We start from the raw sequence: 15,037 nt of genomic DNA on the forward strand, positions 1-15,037 counted from the left end.
CTTGCTCCGGGGGGGAAGCCAGCTGCCATTGCATGAGGACATGTCATGGAGAGGCCAACATGGTGAGAAGCAAGTCTCCAGTCAACAGCTAGTGAGGAGCTGAGTCCTGCCAACAACCATGTGAGTGGGCTTCAGAGGGGATTTTCTAGCTGCAGTGGAGCCTTCAGAGGACTGCTACTCTGCCCGAAGCTTGACTGCGCCCTCATAAGAGACCCTGAGCCGGGGCCACCCAGCTAAGCTCCTTCTGAATTCTTAGCCCTCAGAAGTTGTATGGTACGATAAATGTTTGTTGTTTTAGGATGCTAAGTTTTGGGGTAATTTGTTAAACAGCAAATACAGAGTACAAATAAAATTGTGCCTGTTACATTTCTAGTCACACGTAAACAAACCAAATACTTTCTAATCCCACTGGGGACATTGGAAAATGCTCTGAAAACAGAGGGCTTTGAATTTATTTCTAAAACTCGATCGAAGTCATGTCATGGGGAGCTGTCTATTCTAAGAGTGACTACCCAAAGGAAAGTCATCAGATCACTGTTCCTGAAATAGGAGAGGCACCCAAGCTCTAGTAAATCTGTGGACACTGATGTAGTCCTTTGCTACAGCATGGGTGGGAAGGGCATCCAGAGGGAGCTAGGAAGCAGCCATTTCGGGTTCAGCTAGCATATATTAAGAATAAAAAATTGGATTGGGGTGCTTGGTGGCTCACTTGGTGACCTGGGTGGCTCCACCGAGTGTGGAGCCTGCTTAAAACTCTCTCTCTCCCTCTCTGCCTCTCTCCCCCATTCACATGCTCTCTCTCTCTCTCTCTCTCTCAAAATCAAAGGAATAAACATTGGAATACATAGACTGATGCTGATGAACTATTTGAAATATAATTCAAAAAATTCTTAAAAGATAAGAATTTTATTCTTGCCTCCATTTTAGAATCATGAAACCCCAAATCTGTTAGTGTTTGCAAGGCAATAACTTTGTTTGGGACAAGGGGGACTCCCATATCATAGCATCCCAGGTGATGGTGCCTGAGAAATAGGACAGCTCGCATAATCTCAAAAGGGAGGCAGTGACCAGAAAATCCCGTCGCACGGACAAATCCAGGTGTGTACCTGGTTCCCATTTCCTGACCTATGCTGCCAAAATGAAGGGAACTTTCTCTTTATTAATACCCGAACCAGTCCTTGCCGTACCCACTGACTACCCAGATGGAATGGACCAAGTAGCCTGTTGTGAAGGACCTGGAAATATCTTGGGACCATTTTGTGACAACCAATACACAAACCACCAAGCAAACATTTGGCTCCCATTTGAGATAAGGAACTGGCTATGGAGTCTGCCAAGAGGGGCTGCATTCTGGAAGGCCGTGAAGTCATAAAATCACACATCAGGTCTTTTTGAGTCACGTCACTTGCCTACGAATTGCAATTTGCTGTGACAGTAAGGAGCTTGGACAGCTCCTCTCCTGATATTCCCAACCCTCCATTCTATAGCAACGGGTCTTTGACTCACCTGTGGTCACCTCAATGCTTAAAATGGTGGTGGTGGCTTGGTCAGTGCTGTTCCCTTGAATTGGGAAACTGAGGCTTTTCAAGTAAGTTTTGATAGGCTCCAGGAAGGAGGCGTTTTCAAAACTGATCTCAACATCAACAGTGTACTCTTCAGCTGCAACTCTGCTTGAGGCAACTGAAAGGAAAGCACAGGAACCTGTGAGAATTCACCACGGTGGGGGGCGGGGGGGGGGGGGAAGGCGGGGAGGGTGGTGGGCAGAGAGGGAGCATGGCAGACAGTTCCACATTTACAGGCAATAACAGGACTATGTGGATGCTGGCACATCAGCCTTGCCCCCTTCATGGTGCTCCCTGTCTATGACTTTACCATTTAAAGAAGGAAGGCAACTGATCTTTCTGGTCTAAGTGTAGTGGCCTCTGGTCATTTGAGAGATTCACAGGCTAAGCTCAGGACCTGTCTAGAACAGAAGCAGAGAGATCTAGCAGGGAGCCTTGGCAACATCCAGACAATAAAGCCACGGTCTTGACTCAGAGAAATGAGTCAGGGTGTTTCCAACACCATTCAACTGACACGCGTATATTTTGAGATCTGAACTACGCATGGCTTGAAGTCCTCCAGGAAGAGTCATCCTGTTAATTTCCTTTGCCCTTAGCCTACGCACATAGCATGGGCTCTTAGTTCTCGCTGTGTACCTCTGGTGTCCTGAACATGATGGGTACTCAACAAAAGTAAAATTTGCCCAGGAGAACGTAAAATCAGAGATATCTCCAGCTCTTCATCGCCCTTCCAAATGGTCTCCAGGCTGTTTCTGTGTCTGGCATCCTAGATATATTTGGTCCAACACATACCCACCCACCAGCAAGCCAGACAATATATAAACTGGAATGTCCTTTCATAATTTCCTGTATTACAGCATGTCTGGTTCACCAGTTGTAAGCTTCTCAAGGGCAGGAACTATTTCTTTCACTTCGCATGGCTTGACTCCATCTGGCATGGAGCTCACCCCATAATAAACATGTGCCCAATTAGCTCTTATTAAAATTGTGACCCTCTAAGAGAGCCACACATTCACCTCCCCATCACTGCCCGAATCTTTGGCTCATTCTTGGCTGAAATACATAAGAGGAGCAGAAGCCAAGGACGAGTTTCATAGCTAATGATGAACCTTCAAAGATTAGGAGAAATTTTTACACAGATGAGTTGAGAAGACAAATTGTGGCTTATTTTATCTTGTCAGTCAAAGAAAGAAAAGGTTAGAGAATACTTGCAAAAGTATTACTTGAAAATTTAAGTCAAATGTGATGTATATTTTGCATGATGTATATTTTGCCAAAAAAATCAATTCTATGTTTTCTAAAAGGGCAAAAAATTTTCCCATAATATTGCCAGATTTGTTTAAAACTTTCCAAGGAATATTGATGTGAAGGACTAAAAATGAGTTAAGTTCATTGTGGGAAACTCCAGTAAATAAGTTTTTATTACAGAAAGCTGTAATATTTGTAAACTGATAGTTATAAACTATGCCTTAGAAGGTTGATTTTAGAATCACTCACTAAATTCTACTCCTAAAACCAATGCTACACTACGTGTAACTAATTTGAATTTACACAAAATCTTGGAAGAAAATAGGCAAACAAACAAACAAACAAATAAGAAGAAGTTGGGTTTTACTCATCAACCTTGTTGAGAAGTATTTCATTTTGGCATCCGTCCTGCAACTTGCTGTAATTAACTCAAACTGTGAAAAAAGTCTTTGTCTATCTCTCAAAATTAAGACTGCATCTTAAGGTATATTTCCTCCTTATAAAAATGTATTTACAAGCAGAACAAAAAGGCTTTTAAAACCCGACGCAGAGTCACAGGCTGTCATGATACCACAGCGATGCCTAAAATTTCCTGTTTTCTTTCTGATTCTCTGATGGTTCTGTGATGAAAACAGGCTTCCCGGAAGAATTGCTAACCTTAATCTGTGTGAGCCTAACTCTAGACACGGTGGGTTGTCCACAGGGAACATTTGAGAGGAGGGCGGCTGCATAATATTTATAAAGTCTGCCTTGGAGCATATTCTTTTTCCTGAAAAGTAATGCAATGTTTATACCCTCCAGCGCATTCCTAGCTCCAGGATTCTCTTTGTCCGTAGGCAGTCTATCTCCTCCCTTGAATGTAAACAGGATATCCTAGATGGTAGGGTTTTTTAGCAGAGTGAAGTCAATAACAATCCCACATCCCCCACTTCCTCATCTGCATTGTTGCACCCCAGGGTCTGACCCCCACCATAGCCTCAATGCCTGCCGGCTCACCATTCCTCCCGCTCATCCCTGAGCCCACCTCTCTGTGCCCTTTCCAGACACAGTTGCAGAACAAGCGAATGCCTGGAAAGCACATGGTGATTCATCAATGGCATCATTCCCCACTGAAACCAAGGTGGTCCTTCCAGTGAGATCTTACAGGGAACTGAGCCACAAGCTTAAAATATGAAGAGGAAAGTTCCTATGGTTTTAGCAAATTCTCTTCCATGGGATTCGTGCAACTGTAATTAAAGCACTAGCCTCTAAGTTCCTCTCCCCTCATCTGCTTTTTATGTTCTTCAACAACTTCTAAAGGAGTTTCAGAACTCCTGAGTGCCACTTCTCCCTAGAGGCTGATAAAGATGGGGGACCTCTACTAGAGAAGGAAATGCCATCAGCATGGAAATAGTTCTTTAAAACAAGCTCAACAATCCAATAGTAACTCAAAGGGCTAGGGGCTTGCCCTTGGAAGTCATCTATGCCAGTGGTCTGCACTTGACTGATGATTATGTACATCTAGGGAATTCAACACACATGAATACTTTGGAGTCTCAACCCAGGTGAGTCAAAGTAAAATCTTCATGGATTAGGTCCAGAAATGTGTGTGTGTGTGTGTGTGTGTGTGTGTTTCAATTCCCACTGGTGATTCTGGATCAGGCAGGTTTAGGATTTAATGTTCTAATCCAAGTGAGGAAACCAAGAAGGTAATCCGGGAAAGCCAATATTAGCGCCTAAACTTGTTTTTTTTACATGTGTGTGTGTTTTATTGTTTGTCTTGTTTTGTTTTTGCTTTTGCTTTGTTTGTTGTTGTTGTTTTCAGACACCCCCTGCTTCTGGTCCTATGGAGACAGTCAGGTGGCCTCCAAGTGCATTTGTGCACGTCTTTCTTCAGTCATACCAGATGGATCAAAAGTGATCATAACAAAAGTAACAATAATAATAGCAGCTGCCATTTACTGATTGGCCAGTAGGGTCTGAGGTCATGAGGAGAGTATGCATATACCCATTTTGCAGATGATAAAACTGAGGCTTGATGGGTTAAAGCCACATAAATAGCAAATGTTAAAGCTGGGATTTGAAACCATATTTTCTTAACTCCAAAGTTCATTTTATTTTTTTTCCCTTAAATGTTTTATTTAATTTTGAGAGAGAGAGAGAGAGAGAGAGTGAGCATGAGTGGGGGAGGGGTAGGGAGAGAGAGAGAGAGAGAGAGACAGAGGATCTGAAGCGGGCTAAGCACTGACAGCAGAGAGCCTGTTGTGGTGCTGAAACTCACAAACTGTGAGATCATGACCTGAGCTGAAGTCAGACGCTCAACCCACTGAGTCATCCAGGTGCCCCAAAGTCTATTTTTTCTTTTTAAAAAAATTTTTTATGTTTATTTATTTTTGAGAGGGAGAGAGACAGAGTGCAAGGAGGGGAGGGTCAGAGAGAGAGGGAGACACAGAATCTTCAGCAGGCTCCAGTCTCCAAGCTGTCAGCACAGAGCCCGATGCATGGTCGAACTCATGGACCACGAGCTGAAGTCTGATAGTTAACTGACTGAGCCACCTAGGCACCCCAAGTCCATTTTCTTTTAACCACTCCTTGTCACAACTCTAATGGAAGAAGATAATGAAAGTGACCACTTTGTGAACCCTAATGTACTCTAAAAGACAAGGCATTATTATGAAATGTGTCTTTAGAACTAATGTGCAATTCTCAAAGTCAATTTCAAAATAAAAGCATATCCAAGAGCAAAATTATTAATAATAAATGGAAGAATTATCTAAAACATCGTTCTATTTGTTTCAGCATCATAAATGTCTTAGAAATCCACTCTGAGGAAAAACACACTGTGACCCCTCATTGACACTCATGGATTTTGATCTTAAGTCTAGCTAGATTTATTCATTTGTGCCCTAGTTTCTTGACTTATCGATTCATAAGTAACTTTACTGTTGGCTGAGTGCCTACTTCCCAGGCACGACGCTAGGTGCTGGGGACCTGGCGTAAATAAGAGAGGCAAAGCTCTACCTACTTCCATGGATCTCCTGCACCCGTGCGGGAGGTAAAAGTAGGCTGAAACTTCAATGTCAGGCAGTTCTGGAGGGCATGGAGATGCTAAAGCAGGGTCAAAAAACAGTGGCAGGCAGAGTGCGGGCAGAGTGGTATTTTAACCATCTAGAATGGTTAGAAAAGACCTTTCTAAAGCCATAAACGTTGAGCAAAGATGCAAGTGAGAGGAGGAGATTGCCATGTGCATATTCGGGGCCTCTTACTCCAGGAAGAGAAAATCAGGACCAAAGCCTCCAGAGTGATTTCCATGGCCTGCCTGAGGAACAGAAGATGCCCTCGGGATCTGGGTCATTCCTGTCCCTGTATGGCCCTGGGGGAGTGTCTGATTTGATGTGCAGGTGTCATTGTGACCCACAGGTGGGTGGGACCAGAGGCACACTGTACTCACAGCCCTGAGACAGACCCACAGTTTGGGATGGAAATGCCAACTCCTGCTTGCCTCGCCTCTCCCAAATCTGAGGACTTTGGAGCTGGGGGGAGTGATGTTCCTTGATCTGCCCCAGGCTACAAGGGGGCTCAGGAGGAACAGGGGATGGTTTTCCCACCTCTGTGTCATTGTGTGTCCTTTTAGAGGCCCATAAGTTCTTCTCTGCTGCCTCTGGACCATCTGATTCCAGAGTTTAATGTGTTTGCTTTTTCTTGGGCTCCTGTGGCCTCCTGCCGTTTGCCTGAACTTTTCTGACTCAACCGATGCCCCAAGTGGAAGGTAGCACATTCCAGGTGTCATCAGTGTCACAGATGGAGGTCTATCGGGCAGGCCCAGAGGTACGACCCCACCAGGATTTTCCCTTCTCCTTTCCCATAAATCGCTGCCCGACATGCAGCACTTATCTTAAAGAGACATTTCTGGAACGTTGGCCACAAAGTGCGACAAGTAGTTCTGGGCCTTAATCTCAGCTGTTTAAGCAAACAATATTATTTTTGCCTGGCAACTCTAATGGGAATTGTGGCTTCTCAGAAGGTGGAGACTGAGTATGCCTAAATCAATCTCCCAAGAGAAAGGAGGTTGGTGTAATCTTTCTCTTGACCAAAAAGGGAGGATGCTTCGTGATCACTGAAGGCTTGGCTCCCTTGTTTCTCACCCTGGAGCAGGTAAATATTAACAGCCGCCTGTCTTTCTGCTTGTTTCTTACTATGTTCTAGTAGGTAGCAATTTGGCTACACATCTGTCTCTGATTGCACCATTGTCAACAGATAGACCAAGGATCCTGTTCTCCATTTGGATTTTAGAAAGGTTTGTTCACGCAGGGGAAAACCACCAGAGCCCCAGGCTATGGCTCACCGGCAGGTGTGGATGGGAGAGAGGGTGAGCATCTCGGCATGTCATAGAACGCTGGGCTGTAAAGTCTGGAGATATGAATCGTTTCTACTAGTTTGTCACATACCCAGGTCAGACCCGTAGAAAACTCTTTTCCCGCTAAGTTGAAGACAGTGCTCTGTACTCCTTACCCTGTGAAGCTGCTGTAATAACCATGGAATGGAATCTAATGGGCAGGAGCCAGAAACACATGTTGAAAATTATTAACTCTGCACTATGAGCATGGACTGTGGAGCCAGTGAGAGGGGCAGCGGAATACCTTCCAAAAAAAATTTTTTTAATGTTTTATTTATTTCTGAGACAGACAGAGACAGAGCGTGAGCAGGGGAGGGGCAGAGAGAGAGGCAGACACAGAATCCAAAGCAGGCTCCGGGCTCCGAGCTGTCAGCGCAGAGCCCGACGTGGGGCTCGAACTCACGAACCGCGAGATCGTGACCTGAGCCAAAGTCGGACACTTAACCAACTGACCCACTCAGGCGCCCCCGGAATACCTTCTTACCTGGACAGGCCATTTAGCCTCTGTGAGCCACACTTTGCCATGTGTAAAAAAAGGAGTGATATCTTCTCTGCAGAATTGCTGCTAAGGAGTTGGTATGAGGGCCCCTAGCAAATTGTCTGGCCTATAGTAGCCCTTTTGAAACAGCAGGTAGAAAGAATAATATTAATGATAGTAAGTGTGATGATGATATTACAGGCAGATGCCCCCTGGTAGGTCAAGAAAAGCTAATGCTACTCCAATGGTCTCCCCTTTGAGACTGTTACACAAACAAACGACACTAATCAGAAATTAAAAGGGGGGGTGCCTGGGTGGCTCAGTCAGTTAAGCGTCTGACTCTTGATTTTGGTTCAGGTTACGATGAGATCGAGCCGTGCATCGGGCTCCATGCTGAGTGTAGTGTGGAGCCTGTTGAAGATTCTCTCTCCCTCTCTCTTTGCTCTTCTCCCCCGCTCATGCTCTTTCTCTCTCTCTCTCTCAAAAAAATTATTTTAATTAAAAAAAAAAAAAAAGAAATTGGGGCACCTGGATGGCTCAGTCGGTTGAGCGTCCGACTTCGGCTCAGGTCATGATCTCACAGTTCGTGGGTTCGAGCCCCGTGTCGGGCTCTGTGCTGACAGCTCGGAGCCTAGAGCCTGCTTCAGATTCTGTGTCTCCTTCTCTCTGCCCCCGCCCCCCCCCTGCTCACGCTTTGTCTCACTCCGTTTCTCAAAAATAAATGAATGTAAAAATAAAAAGAAAAGAAATGAAAAGGAAAAAGCATTCCCAACACATGGAACATCAACCCTAAAACCAACCCCAGACCTTGGGCCGAGAGCGCCTTATTCTTGCCATCTCACTCTGCCACCACCTCCGCTTGCTCAGTGCACTAAATGCCGTGTGTTATCCTAAGAAAGACAAAAACATAACCCCTGCTCCCCGAAATACGTTCCTCAACCTAGACAATGCACAGCATTTCCTGGACCCAGATGAAGGGCGAGCACACACTGGGGCCGCCAGGTCTGCAGAAAGATTGACATTCCCACACCAGCAGTCAACAGCCCAATTTCCTCACTACGTAGGTACGTAAATGTGAGCCCTTCCTGCACGGGGCTAGGACACCCTGGGTCTCCCTTTCTCAAAAAGGTGTCCATTCTCAGTCATTCCTTCGGAAACCAAAGAAGAACCCACGAGGACTTTTCAGCCCAGGACCCAAGAATATTCCCCAATCGGGCTCAGAAACCTGGCAGAGAGCACTTCCACACCGACACAGAGAACACATGCGTGTTATTTCTAACCAATAAAGACACGTCCACTCGCACTCCCCGGAGAAGATTGCCCTTAAGAGTAACTTTGGAGCTTCCTGGCAAACCTCCGAGACAAGATTCCCATTCCAGCTGTGGTTCTCCCTGTGGCCTCCACATCCCTCAGACACCCAGGTCTGTGTGCTCCTACCGTATCACGTGGATCACCGCTACCCTTCACCCTATGTCAAGTCTGTCTCCAAGTCTTCTTGACCCGCTCCTTGTAAGGTCTTTCACAAATGTTCCCCTTTCTCCTTCCCCGTTTCACTCGAGGAACCAGGACCAGTGATGATCCATGCTGCTGAGCCTCCTCGCTGGTCTCCCGAGCACTGACTTCTTCCTCTAATTCGTTCAGCCATAACCATCTGGCTAATTTTCACTTCAGGTGGCTTCCATCGGTCCCTTCTGTGTGCCAGCCTCTCAGCCGATCTAGAATCCACTTCCTGGTTTCGTCGGGACGTAACTCTGGATGCTCTGTCCTATTCTGATTTTCCCCCTGCCCCCCAGTAGCCTGTCTGCTCTAACTGGCAGATCCACCCTTCTTCTGATCCTCTGGCCTCTAAGTGTTTGTGCAGACTCCTCTTCCCCAACAGGGTTCTGAATTCGTTTTCCTAAAACACTACTTGTGTGCCATGTCTTCCCTTCTCCTGCCTTCAGTGGCTATACGGGAACTTCTTTGCACCAGGGATTTCAGGCTCTTTCAAATGCAATATTATTTCTATAAATAAATCTTTGTTTTTAATGAAAAAAACACACGAATAAATCCCTAGATAACCCTAGTAACATTTAAATAAAATGTACATAATATTATTTAATCGTCTCAACAACTCTGAAATGTAATAACTCATATATATACTTGCATGCAATCGTATGTCTGTGTTTGTATGATGTATGTAATATACATACACATACACATATATGTACGTGTGTGTGCATATCAGGGCCCAGTGAAGATATATAACTGACCAGAGTAACTTAGGAAGAAGCCCAGAGTGCTCTGAGCATAAAAGTAAGTGCTGATCCTACTTTTAAAGATGATTCTATCTATCTCAAACCCTAAAGCTTTGATCCAGTGCCTCAAAAGGAAATGCCTGTCGACAATTCTCTTTTCTTGGAAACTTTGTTTGCCTCCTGTTGGTTTCTTTCATTGTTTTCCTCGAGAATGGTGCTCTCCATCGCAATTTATATTTCAGCTCTCTGAGGTCTAGCCTCTGAGTCTTTCCATAGCCACTCCTTACTTTGGTGATTTTGTAGAAGCCCCAAGGTCAAACCGTCTTCTGCAGATGATGGGTTGAGTCATTATCACCTTCCAAAACGACTCTAAAATCCTAAGCGCACAGAGGATCATGTATAATAAACGGAAAATATATTTTTATGGTAATTTATTATCATCATGATTGTTTTCAATGAAAGCACATCTGGAAAATTTTGGAATGTCAAATCCTTAGATGCAGACGTGGCTTCCTTCCAAAAGGCTAACGTCTCACGATGTCACCACGGGTCACAGACAGCCAGGCCCAGAAGCACAGGAAGACGCTACTTTTACAGCTGTATGGTCACCAACTGTCCCCGAGGAGGCTGGCAGCCTGGGCCTTCCAGGAGCCTGGGAGAAACCTGGAGCTGGAACTCACCCGCAAGTACTTTGGTTCTTAAAAAGAAAATCGTTCAAAGTACCGAATGGGGACATCTCCAGCTCCGCTCCTGTCACAGGGTGCCAGGGGGCTCAGGGGATGGGAGTGCCTGCACTGATGCTTTGTTTAAACGCACAGAAAGTGCCACCTGTGTGCTTCGGACCGCTTCAGGGAAGGAGGGGAGTGGGAGAGTGAGGGTCTATAAGGATATAAAACAAAGCCGAAACAGAAAAGGAAGGAAAGAATGGCAAAGGAAGAAAAAATGAAGGTATGACCTTCCAGCGAACATTTTGAGTCCTTAATAAAATATGATCGAATTGTCATTTCAAGCACTGGGCAGAGGTCGATCTGGTTGGTGCTCTGAGAAGCTGCAACAGACACCTTTATCCTGGCCCCCGCGAAAGCCCGCCCTCTTTGGCGGCTTTATGACTCCTGCAGATGACAAGGCCAAACAGACCAAACCACGGCATGTCTGGGTGTGATTCAGTCATAATCCTGAGGGTTAAGAAGTTCTACCTTCTCCAGAATTGGTACAGACACTGGGCCAGCAGCTTTGGCGGTAGGAACCCACCCTCGACTCACACAGGGACAGCTGCGACAGGGACATATGCTCTCTATTTGTTCACTCATTTACTGAGAAACTGGGCTCAGTGCCAGGCTACAGAGATGAGGAGGGTTCAAGGGAACTCATGTCTACTGGGGATGACAAACGGGAAGTAAAATTATTACAAAGCATTGGGACGCATCTTGTGCTATGGGAATGTGACAAGAGCAGTGGGAACCCAGGAAAACGGCCCCTCCCTGTCTGGGGAATCAATGGAAAGCCTTACATGGCAGGAGCCCATGTGAATGGAGTCTCTCTGACAAACAAAGGAGGGTGGTGGGTGGGCAGCGACCATGTGAAAGGAAACAGAAGGAGAATAAGTGGGAAAATCACGTGGGGTCTGCTAACAATCCAGCAGGTGATTGGATTTGAGAAAATCCTTGGAGAGATCCAAGGCATTTGGGAGCCCATGAAAGATTTTATATGGGGAATCAGATTGGTGTTTTTGAAAGGCTAGGAAGTGGGAGTTGAGGAGAGAGCCACTGGGGACAGACTCTTCAGGATCTCGGGAGCAGAGAGGGGGGAGGTGAGGGGCTTGTAACGTGCTGCTAAAATCCATTTAATGTCATTAGGTAGAGGAGGGAATGGAGTTCCCTTGTAATTGCTTCTAGAAATTGAACCCTGATACACTCGGAGACTGCATTATAGGGATCACAGGGTTTGAAAAGTCACAGCAAATGTCATTTGATCGGGCTTACTAGAAGAGACTGCCAAGCGAAGGCTTTACGTACCTGCTCGTTTTTGCCTTAGCGGCTCCTTCCCCGCTAGTTCATGTTCACGGAGAATCTGAAAGAACATTTTAGGAGACTGTCAGTGGGGGTTAGAGATGTCTTATCTCCTTGGCTTCCTGCTCATGTGCTCTGAATCGTAGGAGCTGAGCGTAGGGCTGCGGATTCCGGGTGAGCACCTTGTACCCCATGCATGGCGGGAACTCTATGAATGTGAGCTGGCATTCACTTTTCATAGACCAGTCTCTAGGCCCAGGAGCGGAACCAATCACCACATCTGAGTTTCTCCAAGTCCCCGTAGTTTGAGTCGGGTCAAGAAATACAAATTATGGTGTTTTTAACTTGTGCTCTCTGCCTAAGACTTGAACCCTGAGTCATTCCGGTGACGAGTCTTAGACAAGTCTGAGACATGACCTCTCCTCAGCACTCAGCCTGTCCCCACCCCAATCTTTCTGCTGCGTTAGGGCTGTTTACATTATGCATGCTTAGAAATCATCTTCTCCTCCTTTGTTCCTTTTTCTCCTGGATGGTTCTATTGTTGCTTTCTGTGGCAGGGGCTGTGAGAGCTAGCTCTGGAGTCAGACTGCCTGGGCACAAGGTTGTGCTGCTTACTAGTTATGTGACCTGGGGGAACTTACTTACCCTCTCTGAGCCTCAGTCTTCTTTTCTGTAAAATGGAATAATAATATTTCCGACCTCATAGAACTGGTATAAGAATTAAGTCAACTGCATGTGACACATAGTAAGCCCTTAATAAAGTTGAATTATACCATAGACTATAATTGTTAAGAGCAAGGACCCTACGGGCATTGAGTTCAAATCCTAGCTCTGCTGTTAAGTGGCTGTGTGAACTTGGGCAAGTTATTTAGCCTCTCTGTGCCTCCATACTCATCTATAATATAGGAATAAAAATAGTCTGCCTCGTGAGGTTGTCATAAGGATCAAATGATTAGCAAATGTAAGGCACTGAGAATAGTTTGGTGACGTCGTAAGAGCTATTCTGGGACAAAGCGTCACGCTCTTCTAGAAGCACCATTGCCACGGACCCTTTCATCCACACATTGACACTTGCTTCGTCTCTATAAAGCTCTTCTCCTGTCATCATGCAGCTTTCTTTAAGAGTTGACTTTGATTGGCTTTGTTGGGATCACTGCCAATTCTGCGGCTGGTAACCACACCTTGACCTGACCTGGGTTTCCTAGTTCATCCCTGCTAGGCTGTGCCTCCCAATCCAGACTCCCTTCAAGGCTCAACAGGAGAGCCATATGGCCCCTGCCCTCTGTGGTGTGTCCTTTTCCATGAGCTCAACACATCCATGAACGTCACCCCAGGCAAAGCTCATTCTACCATCTGTGGTTCTCGTTATTTTCTAGTTATAGTTCTCATTATTTTCTGGTTATCTCCCGTCATAACAATTATAAAAATATGAATGCCTAAAATATATCCAACACTCCTGTGTCGGGCACTGTTGAGTACTTGACGTGTGCTTAGGTATTTAACCCCCACGACAATCTGAGGCACAGGTACTATGATTATTCACATTTCCCTGATGAGAAAGCACAGGCGCAGAGAGGTCAAATGACTTGCCTAAGGTCACACAGCCTTTAAAGGGCAGAACCAGGACTCCAACCGGGCTAGCCTGGCTCCAGAGTCTGCACGTGTCCACACTGGCATTGAATGATTTTATCAGGAGATACCCCGGGAAACGGTGGGTCTGTCTCCGTGACCTCGGCTCTCTTACCTAGCACCCTTTCTTTCTCTGTCACCTCCTCCTATCCCTTCCTTCTTTTCGATGACAGTGTTAACAGCCATGAGGATCTGTACAGGAGTGGTGTGCCTGACAGTTCATAAATGTTCTTGAAGAAACAAGTAGAGGAACGATGCATGACGATTGGAATGTCAGAAGCCCAAATGCTCTTTTGTTTGCAGTGGGCTTATCTTAGCTGTACCTAAATGCGCAGCAACCAAGAGGGAGCAAAGTCAGTGCCTAGGGCTGGTTCCTGTCCAGCTTCTCCCGGAGACTGCTTTGGCTCTGTGCCCAGGCAGAAGGGAAGGGGCTTCTGCTCTATTCCTGCCTGCATCCTCTCTGGGGGGCTAGGGACAGGGAGTGGGGAGCCACCAGGAAGGCTTCTCCGTCCACTCTTCATGGGCTGTGGTTGGGGGACTCGGCCCAGGAGAAGGTGATCCCTGGCAATCACCTTTGGGAAGCTCTCCAAGGTCTCGATTTCATTTGCTCCATTTTCTGGAGGGGCTAAAGACTTGAGGTTAAAACAATTCAGGCACAGTCAATTCCCTCGTAGATAGCATTTCAATCTGTGACCGTAAGGATCACTTCCCTTGGCTTCCCCCAGTCCAGGTTAGCAGGTCTGGGGTGCGGTGACAAAAACTGTCTTTTTAATGGGCACATCTCTGGACATGAGGCCATCTTTTGAGAAACACTACTTTTTAACTATTTCCTGCATTCTTATGGTGAGTATCGGGAACTGTCAGGGGACATCTCTGCAAAGCACCGCCTCTGTAGCTCTGTCACCTACTGCCTCTGTCATCCTTCCAGCGAGGATGCACCGCCTCTTGTGAGAATAACCCATTTTTTGTTTAAAGTCCCGCAATCGTTGGGGCAAATGAGGCAAAAATACTGAAAGCAATAAAGTCTTTGAGGAGTCCCCTGCGGGGGTGGTGGTGAATACCCTTGGCTCTCCCAGATTTGAGAAGGTACAAAGAGATGGGTCGCAAGGTCAAGAAAGGGTTGCAAGAGATGGGTTGCAAGGTCAGGGGGGCCTGGATTTCAATAAGGCAAACGTTAGAATCGCACCAAGCACCGAATCCCACCACCTCCCCCTCTTCCTGGTTGGAAAAGTCACTCGCTCATTCTGAGGCTCAGTTTCTCACGTCGTGGAAAACAATGTTCTCAGGCACACCAGCTGCTTGTACGGTTTCTGGCAGTGGAATGTGTCTGTGTGTCAGGCTGGCTTGGGACTCACCAGAGGCCATACTTGCCCTCCTGAGTCCTCGTGTCACCCCCGTTCAGGGACTGCTGTGACTCTGGCACTTGCCTTTTCTCTTAAACATGGGGTACTGTGGAGAACTCTTAGGGGAGCATAGATCTTCTCAGATGAGTCTTTACT

At 46.2% G+C, this 15,037-nt stretch overlaps 1 protein-coding gene across 5 annotated transcripts in view; it reads right to left on the reverse strand.

The window, feature by feature from the left end:
* Positions 1-15,037, reverse strand: part of ADGRF5 (adhesion G protein-coupled receptor F5) — a 97,568-nt gene that overhangs the window by 33,079 nt on the left and 49,452 nt on the right. For all 5 annotated transcript variants that reach the window (XM_060615674.3, XM_060615675.3, XM_060615673.3 and 2 more), the window contains exons 3-4: positions 11,916-11,970; positions 1,507-1,680 (exon numbers count right to left, since the gene is read on the reverse strand). In XM_060615674.3, the coding sequence (XP_060471657.1) occupies positions 1,507-1,680; positions 11,916-11,970 (229 nt within the window). The remainder of the gene's footprint in view (positions 1-1,506; positions 1,681-11,915; positions 11,971-15,037) is intronic.

The sequence above is a fragment of the Panthera onca genome, chromosome B2 (genome assembly GCF_046562875.1).
Source record: "Panthera onca isolate mPanOnc1 chromosome B2, mPanOnc1 haplotype 2, whole genome shotgun sequence".
Classification (NCBI taxonomy): domain Eukaryota; kingdom Metazoa; phylum Chordata; class Mammalia; order Carnivora; family Felidae; genus Panthera; species Panthera onca.